General features: G+C 34.2%; 3 protein-coding genes across 10 annotated transcripts in view; all 3 read left to right on the top strand.

Moving 5' to 3' along the window:
* LOC140049554 (rho guanine nucleotide exchange factor 6-like) overlaps nucleotides 1–3594 on the top strand; it is a 43469-nt gene extending 39875 nt beyond the window's left edge. For 2 of the 4 annotated variants that reach the window (XM_072094454.1, XM_072094455.1), the window contains one exon: nucleotides 1273–3594. In XM_072094454.1, the coding sequence (XP_071950555.1) occupies nucleotides 1273–1447 (175 nt within the window). In that variant the 3' untranslated portion in view covers nucleotides 1448–3594. The remainder of the gene's footprint in view (nucleotides 1–1272) is intronic. The other 2 variants (XM_072094456.1, XM_072094458.1) reach the window with 2 other exon arrangements.
* Nucleotides 3595–6799: 3205 nt separating this feature from the next.
* On the top strand, nucleotides 6800–9620 carry LOC140048698 (histamine N-methyltransferase A-like). 3 transcript variants are annotated; one of them, XM_072093466.1, is made up of 4 exons: nucleotides 6800–6899; nucleotides 7643–7856; nucleotides 8326–8649; nucleotides 8921–9620. In XM_072093466.1, exons 2-4 carry the CDS (start codon nucleotides 7655–7657, stop codon nucleotides 9274–9276), a joined length of 882 nt encoding a protein of 293 aa, XP_071949567.1. In that variant the 5' UTR covers nucleotides 6800–6899; nucleotides 7643–7654; the 3' UTR covers nucleotides 9277–9620. The 3 variants fall into 3 exon arrangements, with proteins under 3 accessions (XP_071949567.1, XP_071949569.1, XP_071949568.1); XM_072093468.1 differs by having other exon boundaries at nucleotides 6815–6899; nucleotides 7647–7856; XM_072093467.1 differs by having other exon boundaries at nucleotides 6816–6903.
* A 2193-nt stretch (nucleotides 9621–11813) lies between these two features.
* Nucleotides 11814–24316, top strand: part of LOC140048512 (diacylglycerol kinase delta-like) — a 61754-nt gene continuing 49251 nt past the window's right edge. For 2 of the 3 annotated variants that reach the window (XM_072093246.1, XM_072093247.1), the window contains exon 1: nucleotides 11814–12267. In XM_072093246.1, coding sequence (XP_071949347.1) covers nucleotides 12016–12267 — 252 coding nt within the window. In that variant the 5' untranslated portion in view covers nucleotides 11814–12015. Of the gene's footprint in view, nucleotides 12268–14365; nucleotides 14462–24316 lie in introns of those variants that run through there. The other variant, XM_072093248.1, reaches the window with a different exon arrangement.

Below are 24316 nucleotides of genomic sequence, written 5' to 3' on the forward strand. Positions count from 1 at the left end.
TCTTATCTTATCATCCTATACTGTGCAGAACCTTATTTGAGTATAGTCACACATGATTGGCCCAGTTATGATCAGTGGCTGTGATGTACTAGTACACCGGGATAACCCCCTACTCACATGGTTGAATTGAATTGACCCAGAGGGACCAGTGATGATCAGTGGCTGTGATGTACTAGTACACTGGGAGGTTCCCTCTACTCGTCTCGAAAATTGTACTAGGTTCTTTAAAGTGCAAGTGAGCTATGTGTACACTGGACCTACGGTTTATAGTCCTTATCCGAGAAGACTCGTTCTACCACCAGAACCATGGAGTGAGTGAGCCTCGAACCCCTGCCGATGTTATGGCTACGTAATTACGGTTCCACTGTTTTAACCGCTCAGACACAATGCATTGTTGTCCATTTGTTCCATTGTTGTGTATTTAAATAGTGAAATCCACACAAACAAGAGAGATGTCAGTTTTGTGTAGGCCTACCATCTCCTATGGTATAATTCCCCATACTCTATTGAGTCATTATAAATAGTAGTTTTATTTCAGGTAATAATGATTTAATATTCAACGTTTTTTATGTTCTTCATATTGTTTTTTTGTCATAATGTTTTTTTTTTATGTTACATTCATCAATATTTTTGTGTTGTATTTTTTCTTTGTATTTTTGTCTATTTGGAGAGAAATGTGTACTGTTTCAAAATAGCAAACACTTTGTGATCTTGTTCATTTATGTTGTATGAGTAATATTTGCACAAAATATTTTAATTTGGTGCATCGGTAATTTTTGTAGGCCTTCATCACTAACTATTCATTGTTTCAGGGAACGAGTATGTTAACGATTTGATTGCACTTGGACGCAACGCAATGACGTAAGCGTACCGCAAGCATTTTGACCAATCACGATGCGATAGATCATTCAAACAGTCACTTGCGAGTGTTTAATGCGGTGCGCCGGTCGTTGCGTTGCGTCCTAGTTCGAACCAAGTTTGTGTATTGTAACGTTTTTTTTAGGTGTTTGTATAATTTCATTATCATTATGGAATTTAGTTTATACAGATAATATCACAAATACTAGCATGGGACATTGTTTTCACAAAATACATTTTTCAATATAATAATCAGATGCTGAACTAACGTTTTGTGTTGTATGTAAAACGTTCTACATTAGTAATATTGTGTATGTACCGTAAATGCTTTATCTGGATATCATGATCTAATGCGCATTATATTACATTTTTGTAAGTGAGCAATAATATTGCATGTGTTGTTTGTTTTTTCAGAAGCCTAGTTGATACAGTTTACGCATTACGTGACCAGGTGAAGGATCTAGTCGACGAAACCAAGCGTTTAAAACGAGACCTAGACGAAGAGCGCAAGGCAAGACACAAACTGGAAACAACGATTAGAAAATCTTTCCGTAGTGTAGATCGGCATTCTAGCGATTCGATGCTATGACGTACGCGCCACCGAGTCACTATAGGGTGCTCAAAGTAGATACAAATATTGCTTATATTGTACAAATAATGACAAAAAAAAAGACGATTAGATATGCACGTTTTTGTAAAGTATTGTATGTAGAAATAGTTTTTAAAAACAAAACACAAAATGTTTGATATATTATATTACTATTTGTCTTGGACACTAACAGCTTCCATTTATTTCTGTCTGTTTGTCTGTGTGTCCATTTGTAAAGACATATTCATTTTTTAATAAACTGGATTATTATTTTATATCCAGTTCTCTGTAATAGTTGTCATATATACAGTATGAAGAATACATTAAATAAAGATAGCTAAATTTAGCATTACAAATCCAAGTACAGTACCCCATATGGTCTTTCGCACCTCTCCCGATCCTGCTCAGCTCCGGTCCCAGTTCCCAGTTCAGGTCCACGTATAATTTTGCAGTATTATGGACTTAGTTTTTACGACGCAATACGCGCACATCTAGGAAAAAGATTTGCAGGAGCCGTGTGGGGCGTCTTAAAAATGAATCATTAAAACCCAATTTTATTTGCTAGAATCAGAGCAGGTGTGAAAGACACTTCCATCATTTAACATTGTACTTGATTTTGCTTATGTATTTTATACATAGAGTATAAACTGTCTGTAGATAAGCATATTGAAACTGGGTATATCCATAATACCCCTTTTGATATTGATGGGACATACCTGGTAGAGTATTGCCATACATCACTGGTAGGAGAGCTGTGCACCATTGGTTGAGTCCAGTTATCCCTGGTAGGGTGCAACCTTAATATTTACAGGGTTAACATCTTTTACTAACTATATTCCATGATTTATCTTGGTTTCTAAGGATCACATGCATTTAAGCCATATTAAGAACTTACTTTTCAAGAGTCCAGTTTAAAAATAGGCGATAGTGTGGACACACCCTAAAAGGACTTTCTTTTATAACGTCATGTGTAAACTCATAACATTGTGTGGACATGCATTTCTAGAAGGACATTCCTATTGAACTACAACTACTAAATATAACAATACTGTACTAGATTAGAAACTTAGTGCTCTGTCTACACTATCAAAATAGTTTGACAAAAAAAAGTGTGATGTGCCCAAATATAATAGTCATATGCTCAAATATGATATGACATCATCGTGTCTATTTTTTGTCTTGAGTTTGAAAGTGTAGACAGCGCTTAAGGCATTAGTAAACGTTATACTCCAAATAAGGGCATGTGATGAAACAACCTTGTCCACAGTGATTGCAATGAACAAGATAGATAACTACACGAATCTGTTGAAATGTCGAAACAATTTGATATTGGTCTTATTTAATTTTGGGCAGCGATCTGTGGGACAATATCTTTATGATACATTATCATTAAGAGTAAACATTGATATAAAAGATTACTTTAAGTATATACAGTATTTGTGTGTTATCACATTCCCCAGCTAAATCTTGCAACCAATTGTCAACCAGCTTGCTTAAGGTTGGTTCCCACTAGGACGAAATTCAACGCAAGCGAGTTGGCCAGTGGCAAGCGACAGTTCAATGATCCATTGCGTTATGATTGGTCAAATTGCTTGCGTTGCGCTTACGTACTTGCGTTGCGTCCTAGTGTGAACCAAGCTTTAGAGCTTGGTTTTACGCAAGGTCACAAGCCCAACGCAAGTAATTTGACCAATCAGAAGATAGATTGAACTGTTGCGCGTCATTGGTGAACCCACTTGCATGTGTACGTCCTAGAACCAAGCTTAAAGTATGAAAGAAACAAAATATTTTTTCTATTCTCCATTCTTTAAAGCTTGGTTCACACTAGCGACGAAAATACCCTTCCAATAATTGTGTTTGCCCAAGCCTGCGATGTTTGCATCACTATTGCGTCTTCGGTTCCCACTTGTGATTACGCAATACAGCACTTTGCGTCAAAACTTCGTAGCGTTACGTTGCTAGTGGGAACCACGCTTTAGTGAACCTATTTGTTCATTAATTGGATTATTATACCATGATCTGTAAATGTGTAGGTCCATGATTATACTGCAGGAAACTAATAGGCCCTATATAACACACGAAGTATCTAGGTAACATCTATCATTTTAAATGTCTTATACTTAATAATAAACTTAAAATTTAGATTATGTGTTCGATTTTATTATATTTTGTATTTGTATTGTGTAAAAATACAAATTTTCAGTATTTAGTATAAATATATGGGGCGCAATTAGCTCCTTGTTTTTAGTTTGTCGCTTCTTGCGCCCCGTGTCATATACCACTGTTGTTTTGTGTATTATACTGGCAATATTAAAATTATAATAGTCCCCTTTTTTTCCCGAAACATATATGTTTATATTTAAACGATATTTGTTTTCGTAAAATGCATACGTTTGGTATTAATTGAGTTCACACACGCGCCTTCAGAACACTATCATCTAGAGTGTCCAAGGCCTAGTTTCCATTCGGTGTCTTGTTGTTGTGGGCTCGGTTGGTTTCCCGCACACATGTTTGGGAGCTAAACTTTTAAGTGTTATTTTATTCATCATATTGCAGTAGCCTATTAAATGGTCTTTCACACCTGTTCAGGCACGTTTCCGGAAAATCAAACGTCACTTGTTTCGTTTTCACGCGGTTACGCGCATATCGATTTATTTGCGCATAGCCGCGTGGAACGTCGTGAAAACTAAACAATGACGTTCGATTCCTCACCGGACCGGAACAGGTGTGAAAGACCCTTTAAGGCGACACTTTGTTCAGTTCAGCTAGATGTCCCCATAATGCATCAGTCACCCACCATCAATTTTACCGTATGCAATTAATTATTATTAAGTTAGTATAACTTAGAGCGTAATATTATTATGGTTATCAATATCAATACATCATTTTTTTAAATAATAAATTAAGATTAAATCGTTAGATTGTATAATGTAATCTTTTCATTCGTTCGTCTAGAAACACATTTCAATTACAATAACATTTCATTTCAGATACATTGTATAAAATCCGGATCAACATTGGTTCCCAACAACAAACAAATTTAAAAAAAATTAATTTAATAACATTATTTTTAAGTGTTGGTAGTAATTTTTTCGAAAGATAAATATATATTTCACATCTGTTCCGGCACGGTTCCGGTTCGGCGCCATCAAATTGAACGTCAATGTACGCGCATGTCGATTGGCGCATAGCCGCGTGGAGCGTTTCGTGGTGAATAAACAAAAACAATTGCAGGTTACTTAAGCTCTGTATCAAGTATCAAGTATAATCTTTATTCGTTCCCACAAGGAGAAAATTACATTGCTCGTCTTAAAATACATCATAATTACAATATTTAGGCCTATAACAACACGAAAAAATATCAATTTAAAAACTCACAACAAAAACATATTATTCCATGGTGCTCATCTGGGTGAATTTCGCTGATGTCTCCTGATACCTAAAGGAGAAAAGATATCGGTTTGTGTCAGCAGATTCGGATCGCAATCTTCCACTGCGAGCACTCCTAAAAATTGCCTAAATCGGAATTCAAAGGATGACTTTCATCCCTCAACACAATTCCAAAAAGCCTGTCCAGGTTCTCGCAATAAACTGAATCCAACGACTGCTGACACAAACCTAGCTGACATCATCTCAACCCTTCTTACCACACGATCAATTCTACCCTTATCTCCCTCTGTAACATTTCCACCCCACCCTGCAATACAATATTTCCAAACCCCAACAATAATAGACTGATAGAATGTAATCAAAATATTATTATTTACACTGAACTTGTTTAGTTGTCTTAAACAGTACATTCTAGTATTGACTTTCTTCATAATGAGATCCAAATGGTTACTCCATGTCAATTTATTGTTAAATACAACCCCCAGGCCAGATATTTATATGTTTCCACCCTCTGAATTTGTCGACCCATTATGTTAACTAGATCACATTTATTCGTTTTCTTCTAAAATCTGTAGGCCTAATCATTTGTTTTTTCAACATTCAATTCTAAAAAGTTATCATTACTATATTTTACAAAATTATTTAAATATGAAGTGCAATCGTCCTTCGCAATCAAGCCAATCATCGCCGTATCGTCAGCAAATCGTACAACCGAGCAAGAATCGTATTTAGATCTACAATCACGCACAACGTAAACAACGAAGGGGATAAGACAGTGCAGTGCCTTGTGGCGCGCCTGTATTGAAAACACTAACATCAGAACATACTGTTGTGCCAGGGAAGAGTTAAAATTTAACTCTTCCCTGGTTGTGCTAAGCTTCACATACTGCTTTCTGTTTGTTAGAAAATTCAGAATAAATAGAATCATATTAAATGGCCATCTTACACAGTTTATTTACCATTATTTACCAGTAAATGGGGTTGAATGGTGTAAACGCAGAGGAGAAGTCGTAATACATGTTTAGAAATACACATAAATTGCGAGCAGCGTCGACCACACGTGCAGCGACAGCAAACGACACAGTCTACATTATCAAAGTTTATGTGACAAAAAAATGTGATGTGCCCATATATGGACATGATGTCATATCACTACCATATTTGGGCATATAACTGCCATATTTGGGCACATAACATTTTATCAAACCAGTTTGATAGTGTAGACAGAGCTTAAGCATGCTCCTGTATCAATTTGGTGGTCTGACATATTTTGGGTTATAGGATGATAACGTAGCCAGCTGCATGTCCAGCAGCACATGCTCATGTCATCACGTAACTGCAAGTTAAGTTGTTAACCCGGTTTGCACGTTGACTTCTGCGGGTTAAAGTTTCAAACTATACCATTTGCAGGTTAAGTTTCAAACTAACCATTTGCAAGTTGCAACAGCGTTTAAAAGTGAGTTGCAAACCAAGTTAAGTTGCAACTAATATTTTTGCATTAGGTATAAGTTGCAACTGAACGTCTGCAGGTATAGTTGCAAAGTAACCATTTGCAGGTTAAGTTGCAACAACGTTTACAAGTTAAGTTGCAAACCAAGTTAAGTTGCAAACCAAGTTAAGTTGCAATCAACCTATCACAGAATAAGTTGCAACTTTACACGCTAAGATGCAAGATATGTGTGCAAGTTTATTAGATTTGAAAACATACAACAAGTTAGGTTTATCCTTGTTGGTAGGGTGAATTAATTTCAATTTCCACTGGGAATTAGGCCTACATTCCCTAAACCATTATTGTCCACGTGTCTTATTGTGTTATCGGTGCTTGCTGGTTCCTGTTTATGCCCCTTGTACGAACTAGGAAATTCAATTATGATGACCGTGGTGATATTGTACATATTACCTACAGGAGGACTATTAAACACAAAAAACACCCCTGTTTAAATAATGGGATAAACCAGGTCATAATTGTACCATAATTTTAATATAAATACTTACAATACAGTTGTTCAAACTCTATTCATACTGTATTGGGTAGTAACAGATCAATTTATCTTCTTACAACGTAAGTAAGTGCATTTAAGTAGTTTTGTTAGCTTTAAGTATAAAATATCCATTAGCAATACAGGCATGCAAGAATTATAATTTAGGTTCAGTTTGTTCAAGAATCAAGATGTCGGTTTTTATCGTAACTTGTTCATTTCAGCGATTGGTTTGGGCTGGGTCCACCACGTTTATTACGGGAGTGTTATAGTATGTACATAGCAATACAACACCATGTCAATTGACAATGGACTTATTCACCTCCACGTGTGCGACAGGAGTTTAGGTTAGACAGGGATCTGACTATTTAATAAAACTGAAGAAAAGTATCATGCCATACTGTACCAGCAAATACAATCGTGATTGACTATAAACCTGGCACCTGTACGGGGAGCAGTTTAGGACATGTTTTAGTTTCTGACAAAATTAGAAATGCGCCCATTTTGATCATTTTAAAAACTGTCGGATCTTCTAGAGGGACGTGCTACCGTTACATACTTCTTCGGATTGGAATTGAGACGATTCGCCCTTGTTTGAACTTCTGGGTACTTGCTAAAAATGTGGATCGGTCCAATAAACCAGGGAATTGTTCACAACTCCCTGAACAAACTAAAAAACTATTCTAAAACAAAACAGATAAAATTCAAGTTTTATTTAAAAATAAAAAGACTTAATTCTATACCCAGGATAACTTAAATTCATCCAAACATGAAGGGTTTTTCCTCCGTGGTTTATTAAATAACATTTAAAAAAATTTGATTTTAGACAGCGGTTACGATGGCAGAATCTTCGAAGATTAAAACGCTGATGAGCGACCATGAGAGGTACGTGACGACATTTGCCGAATATTGTAAACGTACCAAGAAATACGATGTTCTCCGAGACTGGATCAGTTCGGATTTCCCCGAGAAAGTAGTCAACTCACTCGGGGTCAAAGACATTGAAGAGTTGAGGATGTTGGGGGTCGGTAGTGGATCAGGTAGGCATGTTGCCCGGATGTTGGGGGTCGGTAGTGGATATTATATATACCCACACACAATAAGTTTCAAGTTTTCTTTGTAGTACATATCTACACGACCTTTATCTTCCTTAAATGATAATGGGTTGTGTAATGATGATCATAAGACTAAGAGCGATAGGCCTAACGAAAGGCCTACAAGACACGTACGACTACACGACACGACCTCACCAACAACATGCAAGGTTTATCGCAATAGCTTCTACAATGCATGATGGGAAGGGTTTGGGAGCAAACGTCACAACGCGTACGTACGTGATTTGTTGTTTGTACGTACGCGTCGTGACGTTTGCTCCCAAACCCTTCCCATCATGCATTGTAGAAGCTATTTGCGATAAACCTTATTGAATCATGATGATTGCGACGAAAGTTAATATAATTAAAGAAAAGTAAAAAATAATGAAAAATAACTGATTTAACATTATTTCAGGCTTCGTTGAAACATGCGCGTTGAAGCAGCTAGTAACTAAGTGGTCGAAAGTCACTCACACCGTATTAGAGCCAAACTCTGACCTCCTTGACCAGTTTAAAGAACTTGCTGCCAAAGAAAAGGACAACCTCCCGGGCGTGTCTTTCGATTGGAAACAGAAGACAGTAGAAGAGTTTAAGCAGGAATCTGCTGATCAGACGTCAAAATATCATTTTATAATGGTTGTCCAAAGTATCTATTACGTCGATGATCTGGAAGGAATTCTGAAGTACCTGACTAGTCTGTTGGCCAAGGGTGGTATGATGGTCATAGTAATGGTTTCTGGTAGGTATCTATTTTAAAGCTGTTGATTTCCACTATGACGCAACGTAAGTTTAAAGCGTGGTTCCCATTAGAACGCAACGCAGCGACGTATTGACGCAAAGTGCTGTATTGCGTAATCACAAGTGGGAACCGACGACGCAATAGTGCTGCAAACATCGCAAGTTTGATTTCACGCAGGCGGGGGCGAACACAATTATTTGAAAGGCATTTTCTTAAGTTGCGTCGCTAGTGGGAACCAATCTTAACAAAAAAATTTCTTGAATTTTTCCAGAGAACAGCGTTATGTGGAGAATTGCTAATAGGTTTCCTGAATTTCAAAACGAGAAACAACTCGGTATTTGTACTAAACATATCGAAGAGATATTAGCGGCAAACGGCATCAAATTTGCAACGGATGAGATAGAGGCAAGGATGGATTCTACTGGTTGCTTCGTTAAAGACTCGAAAGAAGCTGAGCTGTTAATCGATTTTATAACACAGGTCGCTTACTTAAAGAGTCAAAGGTCAGAGGCATTTTATAACGAGGTCGTTGAGTATGTCAAAACTGACCAAGTTAGTTTACCGCCGACTGCTGATGGCCGAACTTGGTTCAGATGTAATTATGACGCAATTTACGTCACTAAATAAAGCATAAACAGTTTGAAGTACAGTATATTAAACTAGGTTCGCATTTGGACACGTGACATACAAGAATTTAAGCGCAATCGCAAGTTGACCAATCACAACGACGCGATCGATCACAGTCTATCGCTTGTGATTTGTCTATTGCGTTACGTTACGTTGCGTCCAAGTTTTGGAAACGAACTTTATCTGAGACTGTTGAGCATAACCATTTTTGAGTTTTCATAGAATATTGCTAATCACGCCATGCAAATGTCCACGTTTGCAATGGTTCGATATTCTGTTTAATGTCTGCATGTTGTAAGCTACGGTAAAATTCTGTACTAATAAACTGAACTTCAATTAAAATAGCCTACTCTACTAATCTTTAATTTCGTCTTTATCACTGGAGCGTAATTTTCTGATTATTATATGAAATTAGATGAGAGACGTTTTTGTAATTGAAAAATATAATGAGGGGAGTTAGCTAACAAAGTGTGACAGAAAAAGGATGTCATAGTCAAAACGTCTCCTTCATCACCATTGCGTTTAAGCCCACCCACTCACAGATAGATTTATGGAGTTTGATATATTCACTTTCTACGGTCTGTTCTGATTCAAAACAATTATGTTATCTTCCTGATGAAGATCAGGATCAGAAAGTCAATTCAATTTAATTTATTAAACATTTCTTGTCACGGATAACAAATACAAACACCAAAAACAAAAAGATCATGACTGTGTAAAAAATAGACACGAAACAGAGTATAATAAATGCAACAAATATTAGGCCTACAATTTCATAAAAGGCTATAAAGCTATGTACGTCTACATTCTATCAAACTTTATGTGACAAAAACATGTGATGTGCCCATATTTGGACATGATGATGTCATATCACTACCATATTTGGACACATCACACTTTTTTTTTGTCAAACTTCAGAATTCTTCAGTATACTGTCGCTGGACCACGATTATGGAATGGACTTAATGACAACCTTAAGACACCACAATCTATTATTATGTTTCGGGCCAATGCTAAAAAATACTTAATTTCTTTATATTAAATGATTAAGCTGATGTCGTACTGCTGTTTGTTTTCATTTTTTTTTGTCTCAATTACTTTATCTGTTTACTTGCTAACTATATTATTTAGTTTGATAGGGTCTTATACGTGTTTACTTGCTAACTATATTATTTAGTTAGATAGGGTCTTATACGTGTTTACTTGCTAACTATATTATTTAGTTAGATAGGGTCTTATACGTGTTTACTTGCTAACTATATTATTTAGTTAGATAGGGTCTTATACGTGTTTACTTGCTAACTATATTATTAAGTTTGATAGGGTCTTATACGTGACACGAATAATTTTATTCTTCTAGGTATAGCTACTCAATATGATATTGAAATAAAAATAACCGTAAAAAATAGTTTAGACGGAGCTTAAAAACATTATTTACATATTAATCAAAGCATATTGGACGAAACGTCGAGAAAACTGTTCTTTTCAGAACTAACATACGTGGTTGTACCGCAAACTTATATCAAAGATAGTGTAGTATGACAGCGTCCTCTATTGGTACGTCTTTATGAATGAGAAAGGGGAATTCCCTTTGAGTAATGACGCTGCTACATGGCATGTCTATCATTATTGCATCCTCCTCTCTGACGTGTTGATGATGAGGATGACTTTGCAGTTTGTAAATTACACTATTATTTGTTTCAGATTTCACAGGAATTCCTTCCTCCGCCTCCTCCTCAGCTCATGACATCGATTTCAACCTTAATCTGGATGAATAAATCAAAGTTTTAAGAAAATGTTTACCATTTTGTAAATATGTTGGGTTCTTGCCCATTTTTTTTCTATATATATTTCTTTTTCTGTTGTCATTGTTAGTTTTATTTAAATGATTCTGATTTGTTTCTGAACGTACTGAACTGAACGACTTGTCAAAATGTAGGGCCTACGACAATTGCGGCCTATATCATTACACAATATAAACAATTTACTATAATTAGCCAAATTTACACTTTAAACAGAATTAATTAAAGTAGTGATTTGACCTATCAATCAATGGTGTATCGGCGGATCAATCGATCGAGGAGGCCCAAACTGCGCATCTGTAAATGTTAGTGACACGGCGGGGCATCTGCATCAGGACCTACTCCAATTATCACAACAATTCATTGATGACGCTCACTCATCAATAAGAGGACAATATTAATGTCATTTTTATTTAGCGACATTAATACCACATAGGCAACAAACAAATATATTACGAGAGAAAAAAATTCCATCTTGACACTAACGATTTAAATTGGAACCAATCAAAAGTAGGCCTATTATAACAAAACATGATCGTTTTATTTTTTTAGTAAAAAGAAAAACAAATGAAAAAACCAGTTATAATATATTACTTTTCATGAATTGTATTTATTTTGTTCATGAATCCGTGAAAAAAAAGATGTAATCATGGTTTTTTTCTCCATGTTAATATCAGATGATGATGATGCGGATGAACTGGTAACATCCGCGTGTGAATCACCGGAGATTGGCCGTCCGTTGCCTGTGGTTTCCGCGCCCAATACAGTGATAGGCTGCTTATTCAAATACGTTGTGTTTAATCTATTAATTATACATGATACAACATGAATTTAATAACAGTATACAGGTTTTTATATTTATATGATGGTGATTGTTAGTAGTGTGATATTTGCTAACCGGTTTGTGTAGGCGTCCATAAATCTAGTCTTCTGCTGCATGCACGCGAAACACTTTCACTCAGCAGATGAGACTCGCGACTGCGGTCGACTGGGACGAACGACAAGAGGAAAAAATATGGCTGATTTGTCTGAAAAATGCGGTTCTTCAAGTTCACGACATGGTGTTAATTCAAAGAATACTGTACAAGCAAGTTCGTTTGATGAGTCGTCTGATAGTGAAGGTGAAGAAGTAAGGCTGTCTAAGGCCTTTCATCGTCGAGTTTCTACCTCAAAACAAATCAAACACAAGGTAACGTGTTCACTTTATTTTTATGTCTAGGCCCAGGCACCGCCAGATTTCGTTTTGCAACGGGCGTGTGAAGCGGCCTAGCCTAGACAAGCTAAACTTTCTACTGCTATTTTACGAGAAATGAAGTATTGTGTTCATTTTCAGGCGATTACGGGGGTAATTCCGACTTCTCTGATGGTAGGCCTATAATAAAACAATGTGAACAAATTGTATTTTAATTTAGTATAAAAATCCCCCAATTAAAAACCCAACTTTCGGGGAAGGGAGGGAGTCAGGACGGAGGAAAGTGAGATGTTTATTTGATTAGGGTGCTGGGGTAAAAAAGATCCAGTAAAGATTCAGTAAAAAAAAATTTAAATAAAGCAAAGACCTAAATCAAAACTAAAATTAAAGTAAAAAGTAAAACAGCCAGAAAGAAAGTGTTTTTGGAAACCAGTATTTCTACATGATCACGGCTAACATACATAGTATACGACCATAATGATATCTAATGGATAAGGTATTATTATTAAATGACATGTCATGGACATTGTATGCATGCATTGTGTGTTCTGTTGGTGTTAAAGTACTAAGTAAAGTAGGCCTTGAGTTTGATAAGCTTTGTTGTAGGCTTGCAGTTCTATACTATAGAACTCACCAAACTAATTAACATACATGCGTATACACGGTAAAGAAATAAAATGCTTTTTTTTTATATCAAATGGTAAAAAGACGATGTATTTTAGGTTTAGTATAAATCAACAGTGTTATTCCCGCCTTCCAAATTTGAGCTCACAAACAATCAAAAGTGTGAAATTATTTCATTATTTACTATCATTTGAAACAACCTATTTATACCTAATATGGTACAATAATATTATAATTTTTTAAAATCAATTTTTTTCTGAACTCTTAAATTCATTCGGAACACTTTTTTGTAATCAAATATTTTAAGCCATCCCAATTATTAATGATTTAACAACTTTAAACTGGCTGAGGTTTTGTTATGATAATGAAATAAGTGAAACCAAAATTCTATAGCAAACGATATTATATTTATTTAGTCCTTCCTTGTTTTATTCTTCTGTTCTTCCATGTTTTATTCTTTTGTTCTATGCTGTAAAAAGGTCTGATAGGAAAGTACTAAAACCAGAGAATTAATGTCAAAGTTTACTGAGCCTAGGTAACAGTAAATCAACTGGTAAAGGAACTTTAATTTTGGAATTAGTGACTTTATTTCAGTATTTATCCTATAAGTAAATCACCTCTAGATCTTGGTGAACATACAATGCCTTAGATGTTCCAGGCTTATATCACATATATGTGATGAAAACGATTATGAAAATTCTGTCTGAGCTTAACTTTATACTTTCGTTTTGCTAAGTTCCATAAACTCCATAGGTTTTCTATTTTGTGTCTAGCTTAACCTGGATCAATATCATTATTATAGTATTTTCTTTTTATAAATAATTTGCAAATAAATCATCACAATTAGATGTACTGTACAGTACTGTGTGTTATTTTATGAAAACTTATTTTTTGTTTGAAAAGAAATAATAACTTATATAAACAGAGAAATGTTTTTAAAATATACAAAAATAATCATTCCTTTTTTAAGGTAGGAAATATATTATTTGAAAAAATAAATCATCACAATTAGACGTACTGTGCGTTATTTTAAGAAAACTGAAACTTTTCCATGTTTGAAAAGAAATAATAACTTGCATAACAGAGAAATGGTTTAATAATAATCATTCCTTTTTAAGGCCTGGAAATATATAATATAAAAAGAACAATGTATGTGTTTAAATTAATGTTATGTTTGTGTTATTGATTATATTATTCAGTCTTATTTTTTAATTGCCCCACGTGAGTCTGTGAGATGAATAACAACTTTGACATCTTTACAAAAATTTATAAAATTATCAAATAATAAAGGCTAAATTTATCTACACTGTGACTTGATGATTTAACCAATCAAATCTAAATCTTTCAATGTATTATATTGTTAAATTTAAGCTTATCATATTTGAAGAATAGTAAAATGCTCCAGTGATTACATTAAATAGATTTTAAAGTAAGCCATGCTTGAAGTGAATAGAGGTGATAGTTAATTTGTTTATGTTGTTTGTTGGTCCTGATCCACACACCCTGTAACAGAGGTTGACAGAAATGCTATAGGAATACTACGGCGATGCAAGATCTATTGGAAAACGTATGTTATAGTATTTTACAGTTCATAGAATAGTATTAAAAATAGATTATCATCACTTGTATTTATAGTCTTTGAATTATACAGTTTAGTGGGTACTGAGTTTGAGCCCCACCTAGCCTTAACATTGCTTCACCACCAGGATGTTAAAGTTGTTCCTACTAGCAGTTTATAACTCCACCAGGTACAGACATTTTTGGCGTTAAATAATTCAACCAAATCTAAATTTAGCTTTAAAGTCTGCCTACAGTATGTGTACTGAAGTCATTTTCAGCCATGTTCGCACCTAAAGGCCTGTTTACACCATACCGGATGTTCACCCATAAAGGCCTGTTCATACCATACGGGATGCTCGCCCCATAAGGCCTCTTCACACCATACTGGATGTTCGTTCCTAAAGGCCTGTTTACACCATACGTAATGTTAGCCCCTAAATGCCTGTTTACACCATACTGGATGTTCATCCCTAAAGGCCTGTTCACACCAAATATACTCATTATACCGGATGTTTGCCCCGATCCGCGACACTTTGTAACAAAAGAGTTAGTTAATCGAGTCGACACTTTTCTGTTACAACGCTAATCATGTGACCTTACTTGCGATACGAAAACATAACTCCATGGATCTGGACACGTATACCATTGGTTTGTGTAGTTTAATTTGTAGTGTGAATAACAGCACCAACACCCACACTAAAACAAATTCTCATAACCTTTTAACAAAAATGACTGCCAGTGCCACCCACCAAATATTGTTACTCACTTACAGCTTGACTAACTTCATCCCCCAAATGTCAATTTAATTAATAAAGTCTAATGTACTTTGATGTATTTTTTACATTTAGCAATATCCATCTTCACAGGATAACTGGGTAATGATTCAATATAAATTCATTTTTGCCGTAGGCTTTCCTCTTAGTTACAGAATTAGGTCACGCAATATTAATGACAGTTACTGGATTGACGCAAGATAGCGTTCACATTTACTCAATTTGTAATTAAAGTTACAATCGACTTGGATCCCAATTAAAAATGGCCAATTCAAATATAATTTAGTCACATGTAAATTAGTAATAAAATTCTGACTTCTCATTACCAGTATTTACCTTAATCTATTATTAGCTTTACCAGGTCTTTATTGAACCCCAAGACGTTGCTGAATTACAAATGAATATTTATATTTTACATTACTAGACAAATGTCAAATCTGTTAAACAAACCTATACTGTGTGATAATATATAGTCACTGGAATATTAATCACTAGGCTACTAAGTACTATACTAAAGTATATTGTATTGTAAAATACTGGATGTTAATAATAAACCTCTTATACTAATGCAGCTGCGCCCAATTATATGGTTAAAAATAAATTAATTTGTAGCAGACGTATACATTAGCATCTACCTTTATAATTAAAAAGTATAAATAGCCCAAGCCCAATCCACTTTAATACTGTAGTAAGTATATATTAGATTTGTTTTTGATATAATGATTGTGTTCATGTCTATAAATAATCCAGTACCAGTCATTTTTTTAATCATGTGAATTTCATAATTGTACCTGGAATAATTGATAACTTAATATTTATCTACAAAAGGCGTGTGGCGCAGTGTGTTGGACCTTGGATTACCGATCGTGAGGTCGTGGTTCGAATCCAACTCTCGCCGCATTGCTTGTATCCATGGCAAGAAGACACTTTACTTACTGTACATTTGCCTCTCTCTAACCGGGTGTATAAATGGGTACCGGTTACTGTAGATCAAGATACAACTTTGCGCTGATTACTACTAGCTGCATCATGGGAGTATGTTTCCATGTGTTTGATCCAAAAAATTACTGAGGTAATAATGCTTGTAAAGCGCCTTTGAGCATGATTACTCATGAGAAGGGTGCTATATAAAAGTGGTGTTATTATTATTATAAATCCAAAGACAAATCACTGAAAAAATGAAAATGATGTGGCTGGATCTCAATGTAGACAAAATAAAATAAGCACTGAAAAAATGACAATGCTGTGGGTACGGTATCAGTGGCTGGATCTCAATGGAGTGGAGTTGTGGCTTGGTGGTTATGATGCTTGGTTGCCACTCCAAGAGTCCTGAGTTCAAGTCCCGTCACATGTCAGGATTTTTTCTAAGGATTTTTTCTAATTTTCCAAATTAAAACTCAACTCCAAAGACTTGTAAAATGTAAGACTTTGTTTATGTAAAGCATCTTACTGTATGTATATGTTTGTCTTGTAAACCTCTGAGGTTCCCTAATGATCACCCTCATTAAATATGGTAAAAAAAAAAGATGCAACTAAAATAAAAAGCTACAGTAAAATCAAAACGACAATGTAAAACCGCTAGAACAATTTGCACAGCTTTCGGGCAACACTAGCCGTTCATCTGTGCAAGTGAGAATACTCAGGAGAAAAAAAGCGTAAAGCCTAATATTATACCCCATAGCTGCTTTTATAAATTTAAAAAAAAAAAATTTTTCCTATGTTTTTTCCTATGTTTTTTTCAAATTATTCAGGTTGCAAAGAATATAGCCAAAGCCAAGTTATGTGAAAGCTATTTATTGATCTAAAATATTCTCATATTTTTAAAAAAAATATCATTATTATCCATATAAATGTATAAATATAATCTTTTTTACCGTGATTATGTACAAAGGTCAAGTCAGCAGCAGTGAGCGTTCATATAGTATATTGTTTGAACTGCATTTGATCGATCATCTATAAAGTCATTTTATGATTGAATAGAATACATGAATAGAGACGGCTGTATGAATATTATATGTTTAGCATAAAAAGGAGAAATCGTAAACTGATATGTGTAATTATCATACGCTGCTGTGGATTTATTTTAAGCTCTGTCTACACTATCAAACTAGTTTGACAAAAACAGTGTAATGTGCCCAAATATGGTAGTGATATATACCCAAATATGGTAGTGATATGACATCATGTACATATATGGGCACATCACATTTTTTTGTCACATTACATTTGATAGTGTAGGTTGAGCTTTAGTCTCTCGACACATTTTAATTATTTTCTAGTTATTCCATAAAATCTGTCTATCTCTGGAAAATAATAGTTTCCTAATTCCCATACCATGGATTTCATTTAACTCCCTGATCTGTGCAATTTATTTGTGTCTTACTTTTACTCTAGGTAAACCTACAGGACACATTCTATTTTAAAAGAGACATCAAAAGATGAAATTCACTCAATTTGCAAAAATAATTCAGTGTTTGGTTAAAAGTAATAATGATAAAAATTGGTTTCAGTAAATAGTTGGCTTACATAACATTATTATAAAAGAGACACCAAAAGATGAAATTCACAAAATTGTTATATTTTGCAAAGGTAACTAATTTTTTTAATACTTTTTTTCTCTCTCTTTTTGTATACTAACAAAAGTTTGTTTCAGTAAATATTTGGACTATATAAATTATTCTGAATTCAATCCAATGCATATTTACAGATTACAAAAATAAAATAGTTATGTCATCAAGTATTTCTGTGTTGTATCAAGAGGACGTAGTGTTAAGTTCTGTCTACACTTATCAAACTAGTGTGATGTGTCTAAATATGGTAGTGATATTCCCAAATATGGTAGGAATATTCCCAAATATGGTAGGAATATGATATCTTCATGTCCATATATGGGCACATCACATTCTTTTTCTTTCTGATAGTGTAGACAGAGCTTTATACTTATTACAGTAGGCTATTCAGTTACTGTAGAGCAGAAACCTTTGTCCCACTCAATATGACGCCATCAAATTTGAGATTTCTTTTATTAACATCAATTAGTCTATCAATAATTAAACGGTAATATCTATTGGAGATCATTTCGTGCTGCTGTATTGTTTCATATTCTAATACAATTAGCGGTTTTGCTCCATCATGTAGTCCGTTACAACATTGCTGTCAATTTTATCTGTGGTAGTTAGTAAGTTTGTTCATTACCTTATATGGGTATATTTATATCCCAGGTTATCAGCATTGTCTTTCTTTATCTCTGTATCATTAGATATCTTAATTCCAGAATGTCTAACTTACTAATTACATGAATCATATAACTCTGATACTTTAGTTTCAACAATTAATTCAAAGTTTCAATCTTTAGTATTGCTGATAGAATATTATTAATATTAAGAAAACTAATACTTTAGTGCCAACTAATATTTTATAACATTTTTGCTGTCAATGCTTTAATGTTTACTCAAAGAAATACAAATTTATCATAATTATAAAAGTAATTTAATTTAATTCAATTCAATTTCTTTGTTGCTGCAAATGCTATCAAGGGCTAATATCCGCTTAAAGGCCAGGGGCGGGCAAAAAATTTCTATTGATCATACATTCCAATAATTATCGATCTATAGTTTCCCCTATGTTTCATAATTTTTGGGATTTTATTTGTGTTACACGAGCTTGTTGAAAATAAGCTCTTTCTTATCAGTGGGGGGATAGTTAAAATTACACAGTAAAATCTCTATTTTTTTGTACACAAATTTTGTAAATAGAGAGGCATTTTAAAAAGCTATGAAAACTAAACAGTGTGGTAAAAAATGATATCAGATGACTAAATATAAGTAATATAACTTGAATATTACATTTCTGGTATTTTTATTCAACTTCAGATTTTTATTTTCATGCTATAGCAAAAATTATCCACCGTATATCCACCATCTTTTTTCACCTTCTAGGGAGTCACCAGACATGTTATTACATTAGGTTAACTACCGAACTACTGAAAAAAAGTCTTGCTGGTTTTTATGGAAGAATTTTGCAAAATTTTGTATTTGACCATATTAAGGGAAATTCATGTTTTTTCGTCTTGATTTCTGTTACAAATATTTGATTTACGTACAATTAACCAAAAATGTTATTAAAAATTATTGCCTGTACCTGAGCTTTAAACATACTACATCATACAAACATACATATTTTACATTTAAAATTTAAACACATAAAAACGTTCAATAACAAAAAATCATCCAATTAAAGATATATATTTCTCCTAAAAACATTATTTGTTGCCAGATTTGTTTTTCAATATACAATACCATTTTATTGTCACATAATAGTTATTCACTTTGACCAAAAACTGGATTAAGAAAAAATTATTTACCTGAAAAAAATGTAATTTTAAGCAAAAACTACTTGAGACAATATTTTTTGGTTAAAATGAAACGTTTCTTTTGTATTTTTATAAGTAAAATAATAATTATTTTTTTTTTTACAGAAGTGAATAACTTGATTAAAACTGCAAAATGGCCTATTTAAAGTTTGAATTTATTAATCTTCATTTTTCATGTTTTTGCGGGACAATACATCTTTAACATTAAAATTAGTCAAGTGAAGTTAATTATATACTTTTGCCGTAAATCAACCTACCCAATCAATATATCAATTAATTCAACTGAAATACTATGCAAAATTGAAGGACTGTAGCATCTTTGAACTCTGTATTATAATATAACAATATGAGTGATTGAGTAACATAGTTGATGTGACCTCCTGTGGTTCGTTAATGTTTCATTCCCTTGGTGTATCTAGTGACTTGTTAATTAAAAAATGAATTGATTTATTTATCACCTGACTCATCTCAGATTTATATCATCATATTTTTTGCATAATTTATAGAAAGGGGAGATGAAATTACAATGAGATAAACATACAATCTGGTGTAAAGCTCTGTCTACACTATCAAACTAGTTTGGACATAAAAAGTGTGATGTACCCAAATATGGTAGTCATATGCTTAAATATGGTAGTGATATGACATCATCATGTCCATATATGGGCACATCACATTTGTTGTTATATAATATGTGATAGTGTAGACAGAGCTTTAGATGAACAGATTGCTGTATAAAACATAATCTCTCTGACAAATTTCAAATTTTAAAATAATTTTTTTTAACTTGGCCTGTTTGTTTTGTTTATGAGTTGGTTTACACTAGACTACCAGGCCTGTTATATTTCTAAAGATGAGGTGGTTCACACTAGACTACCACTACCAGGCCTGTTATGTTTCTAAAGATGAGTTGGTTTACAGTACAGGGATGTAATTGTGCAGGGCGGAGCCGGGCGGGGCCGCCCTGCCTAAAAGCCTCCCGCCCAGTCTAAAGCTAATTTTAAGGCCTTCCGCCCAGCGTCAGACGTACCTGTCCGCCCACCCTAAATTCCTTTTTTTTCCGCGAAATATCGGGCATATTCTAGCTAACACAAGCTCACATCGCACAATGCAGCTAGCCTAGCACAAAACACACAGCTTTGAAAATCAACCAAGCAGAACTGTCATGTACTTAATGCTGATTGGACGGTACGCTCAAGTTCCACTTGAGTGAACATCACAACCTAGCATGCAGCTTGCTAGCTAGCTTTGCATGCATGCTGTGCGCGATTTTCTTATCTCCTCTGCTGTATGAATGAATCATGGAGAATATTTAAAAAAACCGGCGAATTAAACTGTAGGCTAATCAACCGTTCCACGCCGACTGCTTTGTGGAGTAACTTCCCGACTACGTGTATTTATTAAAAAAACATTGAATTGAAACATACTATATATCTTGTACTGTTATTATTTTTTATTTTGTGAATTACATCATTTGCGCGAGTATACTGTAGTATGGCTCGGATGATAGCCTAGATCATTCATCGCCCAGGCCGCAGACCTGGCGAAATGTACGTTCGTTCATGTAAGTACATCGTGATGTTTTTCTACGTGGTTGTTGTGCGGCATGAATATCAATAAGAGGTTTTTATCTTGAAAAAATATTCTCGGCTAAATCGAACAAATTTATTTAATTCATGCAAGCTAGCTAGGCCTAGGCGTTCTTCAGGGGCAAGTTAACCACAAAGGCAGTTATGTTTAGGTCCAAATGGTAGGCCTACACTTACACTGTCAAAGCATGGAGGTATAAACCGGGAGGTACGTATAATTACGTCCATGGTACTAAAAGTAATGTTTTGCTTTATTAAAATCATTCACCTGAACAATGATAATATTATTAATAAAAAAAAATGTAAAAAATTACACATATAAACCATCATTAAAATGAGTCTTATAAAGGTCAATATAGCAAATTTTTTCAGGGGCCTTCGGCCCCTGAACCCCGACCGGGGGCCCTTGGCGGCCCCCTGGCCCCCAGCCTAAGTTCCTCGCTTCGCTCGTAAGCTTAGTAAAAAACCACCCTCACAATTTTTTTTTCCACCCTCAACAATTCTTAGCTACAACCCTGACAGTACACTAAACTAGCAGGCCTGTTTTTTAAGATGAGGTGGTTTACACTATGCTGTTGATTGAGAGAAATGGATTACGTGCTGTATTGAATGATTAGAACGTTGTAAACAAAGTTAGATTAATGTGCGTCTTTTTCAACCCTAATTAGTAATCTAGATGTTGTGTTGCTCTGGCTATTCTTCAACTGCTACAACGGCGCTGACAGATTGCAATATGAAAATCCTGGTTTCAACTGCCGCTTCCTGGAAGCTGAAGTTTTACAGACGCCGGTTACGAACTTTAGGTTTATTCTGGTTGGCATTTCCATACTAAATCTCAAACTGTAAGATGTTGAACCATTGTTGTCATGACATCATTCCAAATCTAATACGAACATATTATGTAACTGTATATAAAAATTGTCCCTTTTCATTTGCTGATGAGCATTTTCTATAAAAATTTCTACTGTAGTTTTTTAAATTAAATAAGTGTTGAGTAATGAACAACTGGGCTACGAATTCATCAACCTTGAAAGTCGCCATAGCAACGGCAGTTAATAACCGTGTATAATTTACGGAACCTACAGGTTATGTGTTGAATCCCGTGTAATTATTCTTCGAGAGACTCGACGGACGTTCACACTCGTTGATCATGTACAAACGAGAATCCTACATGTGAAGTAATATTGCCGAAAATTTGGATTACGATGATTAATCACGGAGAGATTCTTACACTTGTTCAGCAAATGCTACACTACACATTACACTTACGGTTTATGGGTTGTGAGAATTGCAATTTAATCATCTTAATTATAGCGACGAGTTGAGATTTTATTACCGAGACTATTAGTACAACTGCCGTTGCATGGTCAGTAAATACTCATGTATATTGCGCACTGTCCATTATACGGCCATTAAAATCAAGGGTAGTAGAATGAAGAGTTATTTGGGTCATTGCCATCGCAAACTACCGCATATTGCAGTTTGTACATCAGTATCTTGGCAACAATTTATCATTATATCAATTATTGGTCGATAGGTGGAATGGCCGACGACATTAGATTGCACATACGCCAACTCTGTAATCCTGTAAATGTAGTTTATATCTCAAACATTTATCTCTAGTGGCCTACATATTTTGCATTAAAAACAAATTTAATTCTTACAGTAGCTCCTTAAAGTAATTTGAAGATATAACTTTGCCCTAATTTATACACAAGCGTAAAAGCATACTCTGTCATTCTCTGGCCCACATGTCATGCAATACAATTGAATTTCAACAGTAAATGCTTCAACTCACTGTTTTTATGACGTTATCACTATCAGTATTTTTTTTAGCGTACAGGGTCAGAAATCAGAAATTTTAACCTTCAATATTTATACAATCTTTATTCATAATTTTATTGCACTACTACGCCTTTGTTTTCAAATGTGGATAAAAATTCAAGTCTGCTGCATGTAAATTATTATTATTATTATTATATGTCATATACAATAATTTCACATTGAGGCTAGGGTATTGCATTTTCCATCATCTGGTATGATGCAGAGGACATGCATAAACAACATTAAGCTACATGTGCAACATTACTAAATGTTAAGCAAGTTCCCTAAATGTTAGATATATGGCGATCCATATACAGAGGTGTTCTGTACCTAATTTTAAAGTGTTTAAATCGGACTTTAAAGTACTGAATACTCTAAAACTCTGTATACACTATCAAACTTTATGTGATGTTCCCATATATGGACATGATGATGCCAAATCACTACCATATTTGCGCATATTACTGCCATATTTTTTTTCAAACTAGTTTGTTTGCCGAGCCGAACTTATCATGTAAATGTACCCATACAATAAGTAAGTAAATATGTTTCCATCCTTTTAATACAACACGCTTAATCAACAATATAATCAACAATATTTTAAATTAAATTCTTTTTAATTTATTGAAATATTATACTTTTTTTTCTGTATGTGAGTCATGTAACATGAGTATGAATTAATTTCTATAATAAATTTAACTGAATGTTGTTTGTTGTCGGGCAGAGATTGAAAACAATGGGAGTGAGTGAGCTAGAGGAACGCTAATGTACTGCTAGGCCGATTGAAATGACAGATGATACAGTCAATATAAAATATCTGATTCAATTAATGTCACATTGGGCATTGCATTTATTCCCATCAAATCTTTGTGGAATTAAATTTGATGAGATTGAAAAATAGGATGAGGTAGCCTTAGCTTTCTCTAATGCTGAAATATGGTTTTATTTTGATACAAATGACATTGAATTACCTTTTTTGAATACTGTTATTTAGCGCAATAAAAATAAAATATGAATATATTTTTATTAAGAACATTTAAAGAATATGACAAAATTGTATACAAATTATTGAAGCGTCAGTTTGTTTTAATTTTTCGGCGTTATCAGCGTGAGGAAAGAGAAAATAAAACTACACTATGTCTATGATAGCAATGTGTCATTTATAGGCCTAAATGAAGGAGAAAAATCCTTGATTTAATTGTAAATATTAATCATTATATAAACCTGGTACTAAACCTATTTTATAATAGTACATTCTGTATACAGCACATGGAAATACTGTACTCTGATGATAATAACATTTG

The sequence above is a fragment of the Antedon mediterranea genome, chromosome 5 (genome assembly GCF_964355755.1).
Source record: "Antedon mediterranea chromosome 5, ecAntMedi1.1, whole genome shotgun sequence".
Classification (NCBI taxonomy): domain Eukaryota; kingdom Metazoa; phylum Echinodermata; class Crinoidea; order Comatulida; family Antedonidae; genus Antedon; species Antedon mediterranea.